Source organism: Pan troglodytes, chromosome 9 (assembly GCF_028858775.2).
Source record: "Pan troglodytes isolate AG18354 chromosome 9, NHGRI_mPanTro3-v2.0_pri, whole genome shotgun sequence".
Classification (NCBI taxonomy): Eukaryota; Metazoa; Chordata; class Mammalia; order Primates; family Hominidae; genus Pan; species Pan troglodytes.
Genome location: NC_072407.2, coordinates 53,176,713 through 53,193,632, shown reverse-complemented (window position 1 = coordinate 53,193,632; position 16,920 = coordinate 53,176,713). Strand labels below are relative to the sequence as shown.

Below are 16,920 nucleotides of genomic sequence, written 5' to 3'. Positions count from 1 at the left end.
GGATGGTGATATGTTAAGGGAAAGGACAGAGGGTTATAAAATGGTACTTAAGCTTCCTACTTTTTATACTTCTGTATACATCAAAAAATAAGCATTTTGGCCAGGCGCGGTGGCTCACGCCTGTTATTCCAGCACTCTGGGAGGCCGAGACAGGCAGATAAGGAGGTCAAGAGATCGAGACCATCCTGGCTAACATGAAACTCTGCCTCTACTAAAAATACAAAACTTAGCTGGGCATGGTGGCACACACCTGTAGTCCCTGCTACTCAGGAGGCTAGGCAGCAGAATATCTTGAACCGGGGAGGTGGAGGTTGCAGTGAGCCGAAATCGTGCCACTGCACTCCAGGCTGGGCAACAGAGCAAGACTCCATCTCACAAAAAAAAAAAAAAGCATTTTATTTTAGTAATAAAAATTAGCAGAGGAAAAATATATATTTTATTTAAATATTACAAGCATTTTTTCCTAAAATATGTTCATTTACTACTCCATTTCATCATTACACTGGAGACAGTATTACCACATTTTCTATTTTTCAAAATTCCGAAGCAAAGAAATCTGTCTACAAAGTTCCCTCTGCAAATATTCCGCTACTTTAGGTAAAGTTAGCATAAGGAGAATGAGAATTAATTACTTTGAAACAATGGAATTCAGATGAACCATTAGGGAACATTCTTATTTATCTATGGCCCTATCTTTTTGTTTATATCAAATTTAAAATTTATACTTTAAATACAATAAAGTGCACATATTTTTAACATATGACAAAAAGAATTCAACAAATATAAATGCCTATGTAACCACCCCCAATTTAAAAAGACTGAAATTTAAAAAAATCAAATTACTTGGAGAAATAAGTTAGAATTTTTATCTTCTAGAGCTATGTTATTTAGCATGCAGTTTAAAGTCCAAGAATGCTATGTCTACAGATTAAGAAGTAGCCAAGGAGGCTGGGCATAGTGGCTCATGTATTTATTCCCAGGGCTTTGGGAGCCTGAGACAAGAGGATTGCTTGTGGCCAGTTCACGATCAGCCTGGGCAACATGGCAAGACCCTGTCTCTACAAAAATTTTTTTAAAATGAGTAAGGCATGGTGGCTGGTGTTTGTAGCTTCTGCTACTTGGCAGGCTGAAGTGGGAGGATTGCTTGAGCCCAGCGGTTTGAGGTGACAAAGCCAGACTTTGACAATAAATAAATAAATAAAGAAAGAAAGAAAGAAAGAAAGAAAGAAAGAAAGAAAGCAGCCAGTGATTTTTCTTGACTAAGTATTTTTCAAAGGCAAATATGGGTAAAAGGCTGGAAATAAGAGGAATTAAAAATATTTTAATTTTTTTCTAGAACACACCTCATAGATGAGTATAATACATTGATTTAGTTCATGTTTGTTTCTACAAATTCTGACATGAAGAGTCATCTTCAATCTTTTTCCAATAGTTAAAGAAGGAAGTATAGTATGGCCTAATGCTTATCGGTGGGATTCAGAAAACAAACATCTGCCCATTGTTTTCTTGAGAAAGTTGTCATGGTCAACAACTGTGAGGCTGGCGTGCAGGTAGTAAAAGAATTTACCTTAATACCAAGACAGTAATGAGTTTAGAAAGGCATATTTATTTAGAGAAAAGGGGAGACACATTGCAAGGGAGCAACTGGCCAGACAGCAGAGGGAAGGCTGTCTGCAAAGAGGCAGGGACTCGAGTGGAGTTTTATAAGGGTGCTCCTTAGGCTGAATGCTTGCAGACAGGATGCTTGGTTACAGATGGGCTGTGAGCTGGGTGCTTGTAAGAGGATGCTTGGGTGCTAAGTGAGCCATTTGCAGTTGACTCTATTCTTGGAACATTCATTCCCCTCTACCCCTGTTTCTGTTCCTGCCAGCTAAGCCCATTTTTCATTTTTCTTTTAACTCCTTAGCGCTCCGCAAAACTTAATCAATTTCTTTAAACCTCAGTTTTCTTATCTGTAAAAGGTAAATAATAATACAGGGTGCAACAGAAAAATCTAGTGTGGTTTACATAATCACCTGTTAGAGATTTTAAATTATTTCAGGATAAGTCATGATAATTAAATGAAATAATGCACATAAAGCACGTAGTGTAGTGTCCTCCATATAGAAAATGCTCAGTATATTGGTTATTAACTACTTGTTGAAGGTTTATCTTCTCCACTAAACTGTAAGTTCCACAAGCCTTACAATATGTGACAGATATTCATTTGTTGTCTGAATTCTTCAAATACATCCTCTTCACCATAGCGTCTTATTAATTGAATTATTAATTGAATAAATTCTATTGTTCAAAAATCACTTTTATATTTAACTGAAATTTGCTCACTTATAATCACATCTAACCTTCAAAGAAAACACATTAACCAACTGTACTGGGTAATGTTACTGGGTGATCCCACGTTTTACAAATGAGAAGATATATTCTGGTAAGTTGAATACTTAGCACCCAGGGGTACACAGCTTGGACAGGACCAGGTCCAAAGACTGTTAAGAGTCTTCTGACTCCAAACTCAGTGCTCCCTCCAGTGCCACAAGCAAACTCCATAAAGGTATCCTGTGCTGAATAGAGACTGTAGAGTGGTACAAAGTAAGACAGACATTATATTAAGTCTTAGCTTTGTGACTTCGAATGACTTACCTAATCTAGCTAAATTTCAGTTTTACCATGTGTAAATCGGGAAGAGTAATAGAACAAACCTTGAAGGGTCCCAATGGTGATTAAATGAGGTGATGTACATAACATGCATCACTCATAATAAGTGCTCTTTAAATATTAGTCACTATTATTAGCCATCTCTGATTAGATTTGACAATAGGAACATTAGGAAAGATATAGTACATTCAGGATTTTGTTAGAAAGAGATGAAGAAATTCCCTTCCTTCCTGCCCTAGGTCATCTAGGAGTTGTCATGGTTCATTGTTGACAAATTAATTTTCCCAAATTTTTCACTTTGCTCAGAAAGTCTACATCGAAGCACCCAAGACTGTACAATCTAGTCCATCTTTCTCCACTTAACTCATACTGTGCTCTCCCTTTCTCAAAGCAAACTGTTTGCTATTCCTTGAATACACTCTGAGTTTTCTGCCTTTGCCTACTCAGCTGGCCCATGGCCCCTAATGTTTCTTCTCATCTCCACTGGGTCAAATCCTACCTGTACCTTATGTTTCTGTTAAAAGCAGTGCTTCCATAAAGTACTCCTAGCAAATGCACGGCCTCTCTCACGGATTATAAGAACACAGTTTATTTTATAAAGCATGTAGCTATTCTCTCCCTCGAAATACCATTATTATTATTAAGAATTTATAGCAGGGATATAATTTTGTATGATGATTCTTCTGGTTAATCCAACCAAGATTGATTTTATATCTATTACGTAAGACAGTAGCCAGACATAGCCGGGATATGAAAATAAAGTCTCTGCCTTCAACAAGTTCCAGTATTCTCTTCTTTCCTCCCCTCCCCTCCCCTCCCTTCCCCTCCCCTCCCCTCCCTTCCCCTCCCCTTCCTTCCCTTTCTTTTCCCTTCCTTTCTTTCTTGAGGGAGTCTCACTCTGTCACCAGGCTCCAGTGCAGTGGCGCTATCTTGGCTGACTGCAACCTCCGCCTCCCGGGTTCAAGCGATTCTCCTGCCTCAGCCTCCTGAGTAGCTGGGACTACAGGAGCCCGCCACCACGCCCAGCTAATTTTTGTATTTTTAGTAGAGATGGGGTTTCACCATGTTGGCCAGGATGGTCTCGATTTCTCGACTTCGTGATCCGCCTGTCTGGGCCTCACAAAGTGCTGGGATTACAGGCGTGAGCCACCACGCCCGGCTTTAAAAAATGGTTTTGTAATGTAAGTGGAGGATAATACCCTACATGTTTATTAATAACAATAATATTCTTTAGGAAAAAGGGCGCGGTGGTGATTTACACTGATGACAAGCATTCCCGACTATGGAAAAAAAGCGCAGCTTTTCTGCTCTGCTTTTATTCAGTAGAGTATTGTAGAGATTGTATAGAATTTCAGAGTTGAATAAAAGTTCCTCATAATTATAGGAGTGGAGAGAGGAGAGTCTCTTTCTTCCTTTCATTTTTATATTTAAGCAAGAGCTGGACATTTTCCAAGAAAGTTTTTTTTTTTTTTTTTTTTAAGGCGCCTCTCAAAAGGGGCCGGATTTCCTTCTCCTGGAGGCAGATGTTGCCTCTCTCTCTCGCTCGGATTGGTTCAGCGCACTCTAGAAACACTGCTGTGGTGGAGAAACTGGACCCCAGGTCTGGAGCGAATTCCAGCCTGCAGGGCTGATAAGCGAGGCATTAGTGAGATTGAGAGAGACTTTTTACCCCGCCGTGGTGGTTGGAGGGCGCGCAGTAGAACAGCAGCACAGGCGCGGGTACCGGGAGGCCGGCTCTGCTCGCGCCGAGATGTGGAATCTCCTTCACGAAACAGACTCGGCTGTGGCCACCGCGCGCCGCCCGCGCTGGCTGTGCGCTGGGGCGCTGGTGCTGGCGGGTGGCTTCTTTCTCCTCGGCTTCCTCTTCGGTAGGGGGGCGCCTCGCGGAGCAAACCTCGGAGTCTTCTCTGTGGTGCCGCGGTGCTGGGACTCGCGGGTCAGCTGCCGAGTGGGATCCTGTTGCTGGTCTTCCCCAGGGGCGGCGATTAGGGTCGGGGTAATGTGGGGTTAGCACCCCTCGAGTTAGGAGGAGGGTAGCTGGGAACGGTGCAGGGCTGAGTTCTCGACAAGCTGCTGGTAGGACAGTCACTCAGGTTGAGGGTAGAACTAAGAGAACCTGAAACTGGGCGTAGGAAGGTTCCACGTGCTGGAGCCCTGCAAGACAGAGGAAGGTTTTTTTTTTGTTTTTTGTTTTTTGTTTTTTTTTGTTTTTTGTTTGTTTGTTTGTTTGTTTGTTTGTTTACCTCTCTGTGCATTCTTTCTTCCTTTGGAAGTAACAGAGGCAAGCTTGGGAACTGTGTGAACCAGGTCAGCAATCTGGACAGATCTTTACCAGCGGGTCTTTTGATGTTTTTCCTGGGTACTGATTTGCAGACTCGATCCAACTTTCTAAGAAAAGCAGAACCACACAGGCAAGCTCAGACTCTTTTATTAAATTCCAGTTTTGACTTTGCCACTTCTTAGTGGCCTTGAACAAGTTACCGAGTCCCTCTCAGCGTTAGTTACCCTATTTTATGATGAGGATAATATTATCTGCAAATTATTGGTAATAGTAAATAATATAGCATGTAAATCTCCTAGCACAGTACTGGGATTTTCGCCACTTTATTTCTTCTTTTACCAAGATGCTCCTCATTGGACTTTAATACACAGGACTAGTCTAAGGTATCACCAGGTAGTCCACTCCTGCTCGGAATTCTTGACCCTCTTTCGGGATTTAGAAGAACAGGGCATGGACCAGATGGGTTTAAACAAATTCAATATCTTCCACTAGCTTCACCTTGGGGTTGTTAAAAGATTTTTGAACAACACACTGTGCTCATAACAGTCTTCATCTCTTAAAAGGATTTTATTCTTCCTGGTATTGCCCTCACTCTCATCCCTGTATTCCGTGCTCAGTGGCTGACACAGAAGAGTTCTTTATTGATGTCCGCCCCCCACCCCCTGGGATTCTCTGCTCTCCCCTCCCCCTACAGGCCTCCATCCTCTTCATCCTGTTCATTTTTCAGATCTCAGTTCAAGCATCTCGTCCTCAGTGTAGTGTTTCCTGATCCCTCACTCTAATCCAAGTCTTTCTGTTTTATGCACAGGTGGAATCTTATTTCCATTTGCGTCCAATCATGTATTTTCATATGCATGTATATATGTATGTGCATTTGTATGCATGCGATTAAGAACTAGAATAATTAATAATTGGAAAGCTCCATGAAAGCTGGTTGGGGACTAATTTTGTAACTATTTTATTCCCAGATCCTGTAATTTCTCTAAATAAACCCTGGAATCTTGCCTTATCTCCTTCAGGTTAAAAGCCAACTGCAAGGTCTAATGACTGCAGGATCTAGCTATCCATTGTTTCTGGCTGCCTATGCGTGCACTGGGTGTCTGGCAGAGAGGCTGGGTAAATTGTAGTTTCATTGTAGCTGTCTGAACTTGGATTTCTCAAGCCTACTTCACTGGAAACGCAAACTCTCACAGCATTTTGTTTTAGTTTCAGAATCAGAGCAAATTAGAAGTCTGAATTTCCTTCAACACTTGGAAATAATTTATTTGAAATATATTCATAATTAATTCATTATAAAAATGTATTAAATGCTTATTCTGAGTCAGCAGAGGAAGATAGAAACTTTATGAAAGTAGAAGGTGGATCTCCTTTTTGCCTTCATTTTCAGAACATCTCGTTTACACCCATTAGTTGAAACATTAATGTCATTTTATTTTCGTCCTGATTATCTCATAAAACATTTTTTAGAATAACAGCAATACCTATCATTGAAGTTGGATAAGAAATATTTTGCAGTTGGTTTGCAACTTAAAAATCTGTTTGCATGACTCTTTTTCAGTGAAAGTAGGCAAGAGAAATTAAAATTCAGAAATATCTCACCTAATGTCAGAGGTAATATTGATAATTTGTGTTTTACAAATGATACATACAACAATAATGAAAAATAAGTCCTATCTATAGGCTCGTATCTCATGCCTATTTTTGGATGTATTTTTCAGGGTGGTTTATAAAATCCTCCAATGAAGCTACTAACATTACTCCAAAGCATAATATGAAAGCATTTTTGGATGAATTGAAAGCTGAGAACATCAAGAAGTTCTTATAGTAAGTACATCCTTGAAAGTTTATATGGACAAGTTGTTAGAAAAATTTATCATTCTGTTTTGGTCCAATATTTTATATATAGGAACTGGACTTTTTTCTTAAAATTTTATTTATTAAAGATCTTGGATCACATTTCATCTGAGGAGGACTATACTTTCAGCTAAATTTTGTCATTACAGAGGTTTAGAGCAGGAGTCAGCAAACTTTTTCTGTACAAGGACCAGCCTTTGTAGGCCAGCTGATCTGTGTCACATCTAGTCAGCTCTGCTATTGCAGCACAAAAGAAGTCATAGAAAATACATAAACAGTCAGTTCTGATAAAACTTTCCTTATGGGCACTGAAATTTGGATTTCATATAATTGATGTGTCAAACATATTATTTTTAAAACCAATTTAAAATATAAAAACCATTCTTAGCTTGTGGACTGTACAGAAACAGTTAGTGGTCCAGATTTGGCCAGTGGAACCTAGTTTGCTGATTAATGCCTTAGAGAAAGATATTGCATTTTAGTTAAAAAAATGGACTTCGAGTTAGAATTGACTTTGAATTCCATCTTTGCCTATTAATACTTTGGATGAATACTTAACCTTTCTGAGCTCTCTTTTCCACATCTGTAAAATGGGAATAATGATCTTATTATGATATGGATGAAGTCAAAGAGCATATATTTAGCATATATTTGGCATATTTTAAAAACTAGCTCCCTACTTCCTGAAATAGCTATTTCCAGTGTAGGACGAAAGAGATAAATAAGTAAATTTAAAAAGCAACCAAAAAGAAAATACTTATATAGAATTACTATATATAATTGATTAGAATACTTGTTTTTTTTTTCTTTTCTTTTCTTTTCTTTCCTTTTTTCTTTTGAGATGGAGTTTCGCTCTTGTTGCCCAGGCTGGAGTGCAATGGCGTGATCTCAGCTCACTGTAACCTCCACCTCCCAGGTACAAGCGATTCTCATGCCTCCTGAGTACCTGGGATTACAGGCATGCACCACCACACCCAGCTAATTTTGTATTTTTAATAGAGACAGGGTTTCTCCATGTTGGTCAAGCTGGTCTCAAACTCCTGACCTCAGGCGATCTGCCCGCCTCGGCTTCCCAAAGTACTGGGATTACCGGTGTGAGCCCCCACACCCAGCCCAGAATACTTGCTTTTTTTTTAAGCATGAGATCCTTTTGTGAATTTTTACAAATTGAGTTAGCTCATGTGTCCTAAAATACTTGAAGTCCCTCTAATGATTGCAGGATTCCCTGGTGAATAAAGGTTGTAATTCTAAATTAAAAGACCATTACACACACACACACGCACATAGGTATGCATAGATGTGCACACATATAATCATACAAACACATATATGTTTGTATTAATTACAACAGAATTAAAAGTATAAATACAAATTGATAGGATACCTCTCAGGTCTTTGGAAGGGCCGTTTTAAATGTGAGACTCTGAAGCTCGAACTTCTTTATCTTTGTGGAAAACCCTCCTCTGCCTGTTGTGCTTATTCCACTCTAATAATGTATAGTAGGTATAATAAAAGTGGAGGTCTGGCAAGGTATGGTCTTTACTCCTTGACAGAGCTGCTGTTCCAGCTTTCTTCCTTTCCCAATATTAGTGGTGGAAGAGATCCAAGTTACTCCAAGTTATTAGCAGCCTATCCATAAGGTCAGCAGCAACTTCAGTCCTTGCCTCTTCAGAAGAAAGAATTCAACTGGGGGCAAAAGCAGAAAAAGAGACCAAGGCAAGTTTCAGAGCAGGAACGGAAGTTTATTTTAAAAGGCCTTATAACAGGAAAGAAAGGAAGGTGTGCTTGGAAGAGAGCCAAGCAGGCACATAAAGGTGAGAGAAGGCCAAGTGCCCCACTTAACTGTGATCGTAGGACTTCTTTACACTTGCCTCTTTCCCATGATTCTTCTCTTAGGGTGGGCTGCCCAGCCCTCCTAACCCTTGGGAAAAGAGCACCCGCAATGTGTTTAGGGAAGTATACACAGGCCCATCTGAGTCTCTCTTCCTTTTTCTGGTGGAGTGTACCTGGAAGATTATACTATACCATTTTTGTCTCTAACACGCATGCCCAGGAAGTTGCTTCTCCCTGGAGTCTGCATTCAGTTAACATTTTGGTGTTAACAGGTGTGGACCATCAAGAGCTGGCCTCTCCCTGGCACTGCTAAATCATTTTTAGAGAGGCAATGTGATCAATGCTGAACTGAACCATCACCTGACATTCTAGAGGGTGGGGGGAGAGCCCCCTCCTGCCTTGCTCCTGTCTAACTACCTGTAACACTAACTTGTGACATAGATTGACCAACAAAGAAGAAAAAGAAATGCCTTTATTTCTCTTTTTGGACCCTCAGCAAGATTAAGCAGTCAGCTTCTTGTTTATTCTCCATGTCTCTAACCAAGCTCCTCTAACCAGAACGCAGGGGGATATTCAGCATAAACACGCAAAAGAAAGAAATTGAAAGAATTCCCTCTCATTCCTCCAAGGACCACAGAATCTCCAGAAGCCTCCTAAACTCTCCAGATTTTCAACTTGCCATTTGTCCATCAGAGAGCTTTCAATTAAAATATACCCATGGGTCAGAGACTATTAAAACCTCTGACCTTCCATCTGGTCCCCCTTTAAAATCTTTTGTTCTGCTCTTAAAAGCCCCCACTGCCTCTGAAATATCTGCCTCAGTAGTGAATGGGAAGATTAATTAGGAGCAGCTTTTTTTCACTCTGCCTTGATGTACAGGGTTGTCTGTGTTTTCCCTTCTTTGAAAACACCCAGTTGAATTCACAGATCTGTTTACCATTTTGCATCTCTCTAGAGGGATTCTTCCTTTTCCACATTGTTTTGCAAGATAAGATTGTTTTAAAAGGTGTTTTAGACTTTTGGTCTCAGAATTTTACTGGTCTATATTTGAATACATAGGTCTGTATTTGAATATATAGGCCCAATGAAATCACATATTAAACTACACTTCTTAATCTATTAATCACTTGAGATGTGTGTCACAAGTAATTTGTTGATACTAGAATATCAAATTTTGTTAAAAAGAAAAGGTAAGAATAAGAATTTACACATTTTCCAGAATAGCAAAATACCATTCATAGATCTCTCTCAGACTGGTTTAAATATATTCCAAGTATTGTCACATTATCTCAATTATTATTATTTTTTTCAGACAGGGTTTCACTCTGTTGCCAGGCTGGAGTGCACAATCATAGCTCACTGCAGCTTGGAGCTCCAGCCTCCCCAGTAGGTAGTACTACAGGCACATGCCACCGTGCCCAGCTAATTCCACCTTTTACTAAATACCTTAGTCATCTTGAAGTCTTGGAAACACTGCCAAATTATTTGTAAACAAGATGAAATGTACTAAAACAGAAATAACAGTAGCTCTTTTAAAGGACTGAGATAATGTATTCGGGCATAGTGGCTCACCCATGTAATCCCAGCTCTTTGGGAGGACAAGGCAGGCAGATGCCTTGAGTGAGACTCTGTCTCTACAAAATATTTTTTTAACTTATCTGGGCATGGTGGCATGTGTCTGTAGTCCTATCTACTCAGGAAGCTGGAGTTCCAGGTTTTAGTGAGCTATGATTGCACCACTGTATTCCAGCCTGGCAACAGAATGAGACTCTGTCTCTTACAAAAAAAAAAAGAGATAATGTGACAATACTAGAAACACATTTAAAGCAGCCCTACAGTGATATATAAACAGAATTTGGCTATTTGGGAAAATTTGTAAATTCATATTTTTATTCTTATTCTTGTTTATTTTTTACAAAATTTGATATTCTGGTAGGTTCAACAACTTGTGACACACATCTCAAATGATTAAAATCATTGAGAAGTGCTATTTAATACGCAATCTAATTGAGCCTCAAGTCTTTGTGAAGTAGTGAGACAGTGATGTTCTCCCCATATACAGATGAGAAACTCAAGACACAGCTAGGGTTACATACTGAGTTAATGACAACACCTGTATTATACCACGTACATGATTTATGCTAATTAATTTATTTAGTATTTGCAATGGATCTTTTTTTCTCCTACTAATCTTTTCCAGGATGTGTTTTGTTCAAATGAGTGAGTCCCAACCCCGATAATAGCAAAATGTTGTTTCCTAGTTGGTAGTGACAAGACTGTTACAAGAAAATTCACTTAATAGTAGCAAAGCCTTATAATGATTTTCTCCCACTTTTTTGTGAGTAGGTTCAAGATTCCCCATGGTAATTCCTTTTGCTTATAGGGACAGAGGCATAGCTGGCACTTCAGGATATCTGCATCCTACATTAGTTACATTGCAGTTTGTGATCTTTGTAATATTCAAGAAAATAGCGATATGTTGGCTGTTTTTCTGTTTTCCCTGCAGGTGCTCACTGATAAGGGATAGAGACTCCTTAGCTGCCTCTTATGTTTGTGCCCTTTTTGTTACAATATTTTCCATATTAGAAATTCTGTGTAAGATATTTTGCCCCTAAACATTTACCAAACGAGGATTTTAATACTATTTTTATAAATACAATTTAAATAACTTTAATATAATTATTAAAGTAAACAAGTTACAGGAAATTCCAATTTTAAAAAATTGAGTTACTTTAATTCATTGTTGATTCACCAAATGAAAAAAAATTAAAATACATGGTAGAATGAAACTTGAAACTGGAATTATCATAGTCATGTTGGTTATTAGTTTTTTTAAATCACCATAAGGATGGAATTATGTTGATTTTATAAAGCTACATATTTAAAACTAGAAATTTATGAAGTTCCAAAAGTTTATGAACTATATATATATGTGTATATATATATATATATATATCTTTTCATGCTACATAATATCTTGTCATATATTTAAGGGCTTAAGTTAAAAATACTTACCAATGAGCTCTTCAGGGAAACAAGAAATTTCCCAGGAGGGAGAAATTTAAAACAATCAAAAGCACCAGAATCTAAATATATTAAATGAGAAATTAGTCTACTCCTGAAAATATTTCTGGTAGCCAAATTTTGGACACATAATTTCTTTGTTAAAGATATTCCTCTTCAGACTAATTATTGTCATTGATTTTAAGTGTGTTACTCTGTATGATAGATGGAGTGCAAGAGATTCATTCTGAACTTGTATCGGTATGTTCAGATTATTCTTTGATGAAGATACTTTATAAATGGTTGCTAATCAAAAAGTTTATCACTTGTCTATAACTCTCAGTATTTAAATAAATGTAATTATTAGTAATTCTTGCCATGTTACACCTTGATCTTTTGGATAAAATATTTTTGTCTGTTTCAATATTTTACACAGTGATATAAACAGATAATTCCATGTAAGTTCCAAGAAGTATAGGTCTTAAGAAAGAATATGATAATCTACCATACGAGGTTATAGTAATAGGATTACACATAATGATACAAAAATCAGTTTCTCCAATTTTTCTCTTGATTTAGTACAAATTAGAGCATAAAAATTTCAAAGCAGACTTTGAAAATCTATTTCATGCAATAATACTACCACTTTAATTTTTTAACATATCACACTTCAAAGTACTTTTGTGTAACTCTGCTTTACTTTGTTGATTTGGAATAAAAGTTGATTAAACATTAATATCTAACCACTTTCAATTTTTGTTCACCAGTAATTTTACACAGATACCACATTTAGCAGGAACAGAACAAAACTTTCAGCTTGCAAAGCAAATTCAATCCCAGTGGAAAGAATTTGGCCTGGATTCTGTTGAGCTAGCTCATTATGATGTCCTGTTGTCCTACCCAAATAAGACTCATCCCAACTACATCTCAATAATTAATGAAGATGGAAATGAGGTAAAAAATAAATAAATAAATAAAAGAAACATTCCCCCCATTTATTCTTTTTCAAATACCTTCTATGAAATAATGTTCTATCCCATCTCTAAATATTAATAGAAATCAATATTATTGGATCTTGTGAATACCTTTAATATCTCATTATCCGTGTCAACTACTTTCCTATGATGTTTGAGTTTACTGTGTTTTAGAAAGATTCGAGAAATTAATGCTTGATAACAGCTGCTGTTTTTTAGTTTTTAGTACTACACACCAATATCAAATATGATATACTTGTAAACCTCCAAGCATAAAAAGAGATACTTTATAAAAGAGATTCTTTTTTTCTTTTTTTTTTTTCCAGATGGAGTTTCACTCCTGTCAGGCAGGCTGGAGTGCAGTGGTGCCATCTCGGCTCACTGCAACCTCCACCTCCCATGTTCAAGGGATTCTCCTTCCTCAGTCTCCTGAGTAGCTGGGATTACAGGTGTGCACCACCACACCCAGCTAATTTTTGTATTTTTAATAGAGACAGGGTTTCATCATGTTGGCCAGGCTAGTCTCGAACTCCTGACCTCAGGTGATCCACCCGCCTCAGCCTCCCAAAGTTGTAGAATTACACGCGTGAGGCACTGCGCCTGGCCAGGAGATACATTTTTGATAGGTTTAATTTATAAAGACACTGCACAGATTTAGAGTTGCTGGGAAATGCATGGATCCAGTATGCAGTTTGACCCAGCAAGTTTTTATTGGTACTTAATGATTATGTCTCAGTTGATCAGGTTGAACTCTGTGCGAAGAATTTGTGTGTGGACATTTGGAGAGGACAAGTTTGGAGGCAAGGTATTTTAGCATGGTATTTAAAGAATTTGCAATCTTGTTTGCAAGTTGGGGCATATACTTGAGAAAGAGAAGACAATGCAGATAAATTGATATATTTATTATGATGTATGTTCAATATGAAAGATCACAAAATATAACATACATTCATCCTTACTTAACATACCTCAGTTTTAGAGCTACCGTATGTAGAAGAGTCCATTTCTATTTAGGTAAGTTCCTTTAGCCCTTTTATTACTGGGCACTCTTAATTACATGTAGCTTGAAATATGTCCAGTTTGATCAGTGAACTGAAAATGTCATGTGATTTAAGTACATATATAATTTTTTTTCATAGTAGGTCAATAACCTCCTTTTATTGACTAATGAATCAGTCTCTTCTTAATGATTAATATGTTGTTATGTTTTACAGTCAGTGATATAATTCCATACTAAATTTCCTAATGTGATTGGAGCTTTTCATATTAACTACTGTTCTCAATCATAGTAGTTAACAATATAACTTTAAAAAATATTATTAAGCCAGGCGTGGAGGCATGTTCCCCTAATCTCAGCTACTTGGGAGGCTGAGATAGGATGATTGCTGGAGCCAGGAGTTGCAGACCAGCTTGAACAACATAGCAAGACTCCACCTTAAAAGAAAAAAAAAAAAAAAGAAAAACAAACTAAAAAAACCCTGAAATATACTATATTGAAAAGGCAATACCACTACACGTCATATAGTCTCAGAATGTTTGTTAAATAAGTGGTGGCATATCTATACAGTTAAATACTGAGGGGTCTTTAAAACATGTTCAGAAAATTTATTTAAAGAAATAAAATATTGACAATGTTAAAATGTATATATATGCTTAAACGTCTCTTTTGATCTATCAAATTTGAGAATTGTCTAGGTACAATGTGGAAAAGAGCAGACATATAATATATTTTAGTTTTTTTTTTTTGTTTTTTTGTTTTTTTTTTTTTTTTGAGACGGAGTCTCGCTTTGTCGCCCAGGCTGGAGTGCAGTGGCGGGATCTCCGCTCACTGCAAGCTCCGCCTCCCGGGTTCACACCATTCTCCTGTCTCAGCCTCCCGAGTAGCTGGGACTACAGGCTCCCGCCACCACGCCCGGCTAATTTTTTTGTATTTTTGGTGGAGACGGGGTTTCACAGTTTTAGCTAGGATGGTCTCGATCTGCTGACCTCGTTATCCACCCGCCTCGGCCTCCCAAAGTGCTGGTTAGTTTTTTTTTAAGATGGGGTCTTGCTATGTTGTCGTTTTTTTCTTCTTTTTTCCTTCCTCCTCACTTCCCAGTTTTGACTATACCATTGCTTATTTTATTTCATTATTTACTTTTGTATTACAAACATGCATAATGTTACCAAAGCCTGTTACATAATACAAAATGAATCATGTAAAAGTTTCACTTGGGAGATTTTCCTGAATAGTGTTAGATACCTAGTTTCTTAATTTTTTAAATTTATATCATTAGTTCTTTTTTATTTTTATCCAAGTTATATATGTACATAACCACATAATTTTCCTGAGTGCCTTGCTTTTTCTCTATTTTCCTCTTTCCAGAGGCAATCATTATTCAACTATAAGTTCATTCTTTTTATATTTACATCTATTTCTATAAATTACATGCTTATATGGCTTTTATTTCAGATGCAGGCATTATCTATTGACATTGTGACAAGTCAGCTCCCTGTTCATCCCTTGGCCCCAACCACCATGTTCTCTTACTACCTCCCATCTCCCAGTACAATTTAATTGTTATGAATAACAGTTCACAGCTGAGCTATGTGGTAAACTATGATTTCTTTTATACCCCTGCACAAAACAGACAAGTTCTCCATCCGTAGGCAACAAATATGATTAGTATTTTGTGGATCCTATGAGAAATATTTTTAATGTATACAGAGACATTGTTTCACCTTTGATTATGCAGAAATAACATCCCATAAAGATTTAACTATATATTGACTTTTTTATGTCACAAAATGTAAACAGAAATTATAAACTAATATTGTTTTAGTTATACTCAGAATATATAATTTGAGGCTACCAGTGCATTTTGGAAAGTAAAAAATACTCTAAGACTGAAATTTAATCTAACTTTGATAAAGTCAACCAAAAAGGCATTTCCTTGACATTAAAAACTTTTCTTACTTGTTAGAATAGCTCATAAACTTGCTGTAAAATTCAGTGTGGCATAGTGGTGCTGCAAAATTGATTACCATAAAGGCAAATCAAGTGAGACAAGTTTGAATATTCCCTTGCCTGAAAGACATGCTTATATAATGACTTTGTTCCTTTATTGATTTTTATTGCACCTCAGCATAATTTTTCTTTTAATCTTACCTAGTGATTCAGATGAGTTCATTTCTCATGTGAATCACAGAAAAAAATATGGGAAATTTGGAATATGTGGGGATGTGGCAAGTCGTAGTTGATTTGGTTTCATTTTAGCTTCTATCCATGTCAGAAAAGGGAAATAACTACTGCTCTAGTCAGTACAATGTAAAATCTGCCCAGATCCCCTCCTCATCTCCAAATCCCTCCCATTTGTATTACTGCACTGGCCAAGACCTATACAATATAATGTTGAAAAGAAGTTTTGATAGCAGATATCCTTAACTTTCTTCTGGTCTTGAAGGAAATACCTTTAATTCTTTCTCACCATTAATTATGATATTTACTGTTTTCTTTTTCTGGTTATCTTAAAGTACATCCTTTCCACATATACTAAAATTTTTTGCTGTATGGATTTATATTAAACACATTTTTCTTTAAGATGAGCATGCGATTTTTCTTTCTTGATCTGAAGATGACATTCAGTGATATTCTAATGTTAGAATAATCTTACATTTTTTGAACTTGTAATATTAGCATTAGGGTTTTAAATTCATATATTGATATATATTATGTTTATACTCATAGCATGTTTAGTCTGTGTTTTTGCAATCTATTTGTTGGGTTATAATTTCAATATTCTACTTGCCTTCTAAAATGAGTTGGGTTTTTAATATTTTCTGAAATAGGTTTTGTTGCAATTAAATTATTTTTTCCTTTAACCTTTCAAACTCAAGGAAAACCAGTTGGCCTTGACTCTGTTTGTGGAAAATTTTAAATTACTGGTTTAATTTCTTTATTGGTTGTAATATGACTATTTTATGTCATATAACAATTTTTATTGTTTGTTAAATGACTTTATTGTTTGTCATATGATAATTTTATGTCATAGAACAATTTTTATTGTTTGATATATGACTTTATTGTTATATGGCTATACAACTAGATTTTTTTGTTGTTTTTGACCGAGTCTTACTCTGTCACCCAGGCTGGAGTGTAATGGCATGGTCTCAGCTCACTGCGACCTCCGCCTCCCGGATTCAAGCAATTCTCCCGCCTCAGCCTCCCAAGTAGCTGGGACTACAGGCATGAGCCACCGCACCCGGCTAATTTTTGTATTTTTAGTAGAGACGTGGTTCCACTATGTTGGCCAGGCTGATCTCGAACTCCTGACCTTGTAATCC

The 16,920-nt window shown here is 37.2% G+C and overlaps 1 protein-coding gene across 7 annotated transcripts in view; it reads left to right on the top strand.

Annotated features, from left to right (window-relative positions):
* The first annotated feature begins 4,183 nt into the window (after positions 1 to 4,183).
* LOC451185 (glutamate carboxypeptidase 2) overlaps positions 4,184 to 16,920 on the top strand; it is a 71,215-nt gene continuing 58,478 nt past the window's right edge. For 2 of the 7 annotated variants that reach the window (XM_024347133.3, XM_024347131.3), the window contains exons 1-4: positions 4,189 to 4,520; positions 5,953 to 6,049; positions 6,652 to 6,757; positions 12,391 to 12,577. In XM_024347133.3, the coding sequence (XP_024202901.1) occupies positions 5,977 to 6,049; positions 6,652 to 6,757; positions 12,391 to 12,577 (366 nt within the window). In that variant the 5' untranslated portion in view covers positions 4,189 to 4,520; positions 5,953 to 5,976. Of the gene's footprint in view, positions 4,521 to 4,621; positions 5,064 to 5,952; positions 6,050 to 6,651; positions 6,758 to 12,390; positions 12,578 to 16,920 lie in introns of those variants that run through there. The other 5 variants (XM_024347132.3, XM_024347130.3, XM_063784004.1 and 2 more) reach the window with 3 other exon arrangements.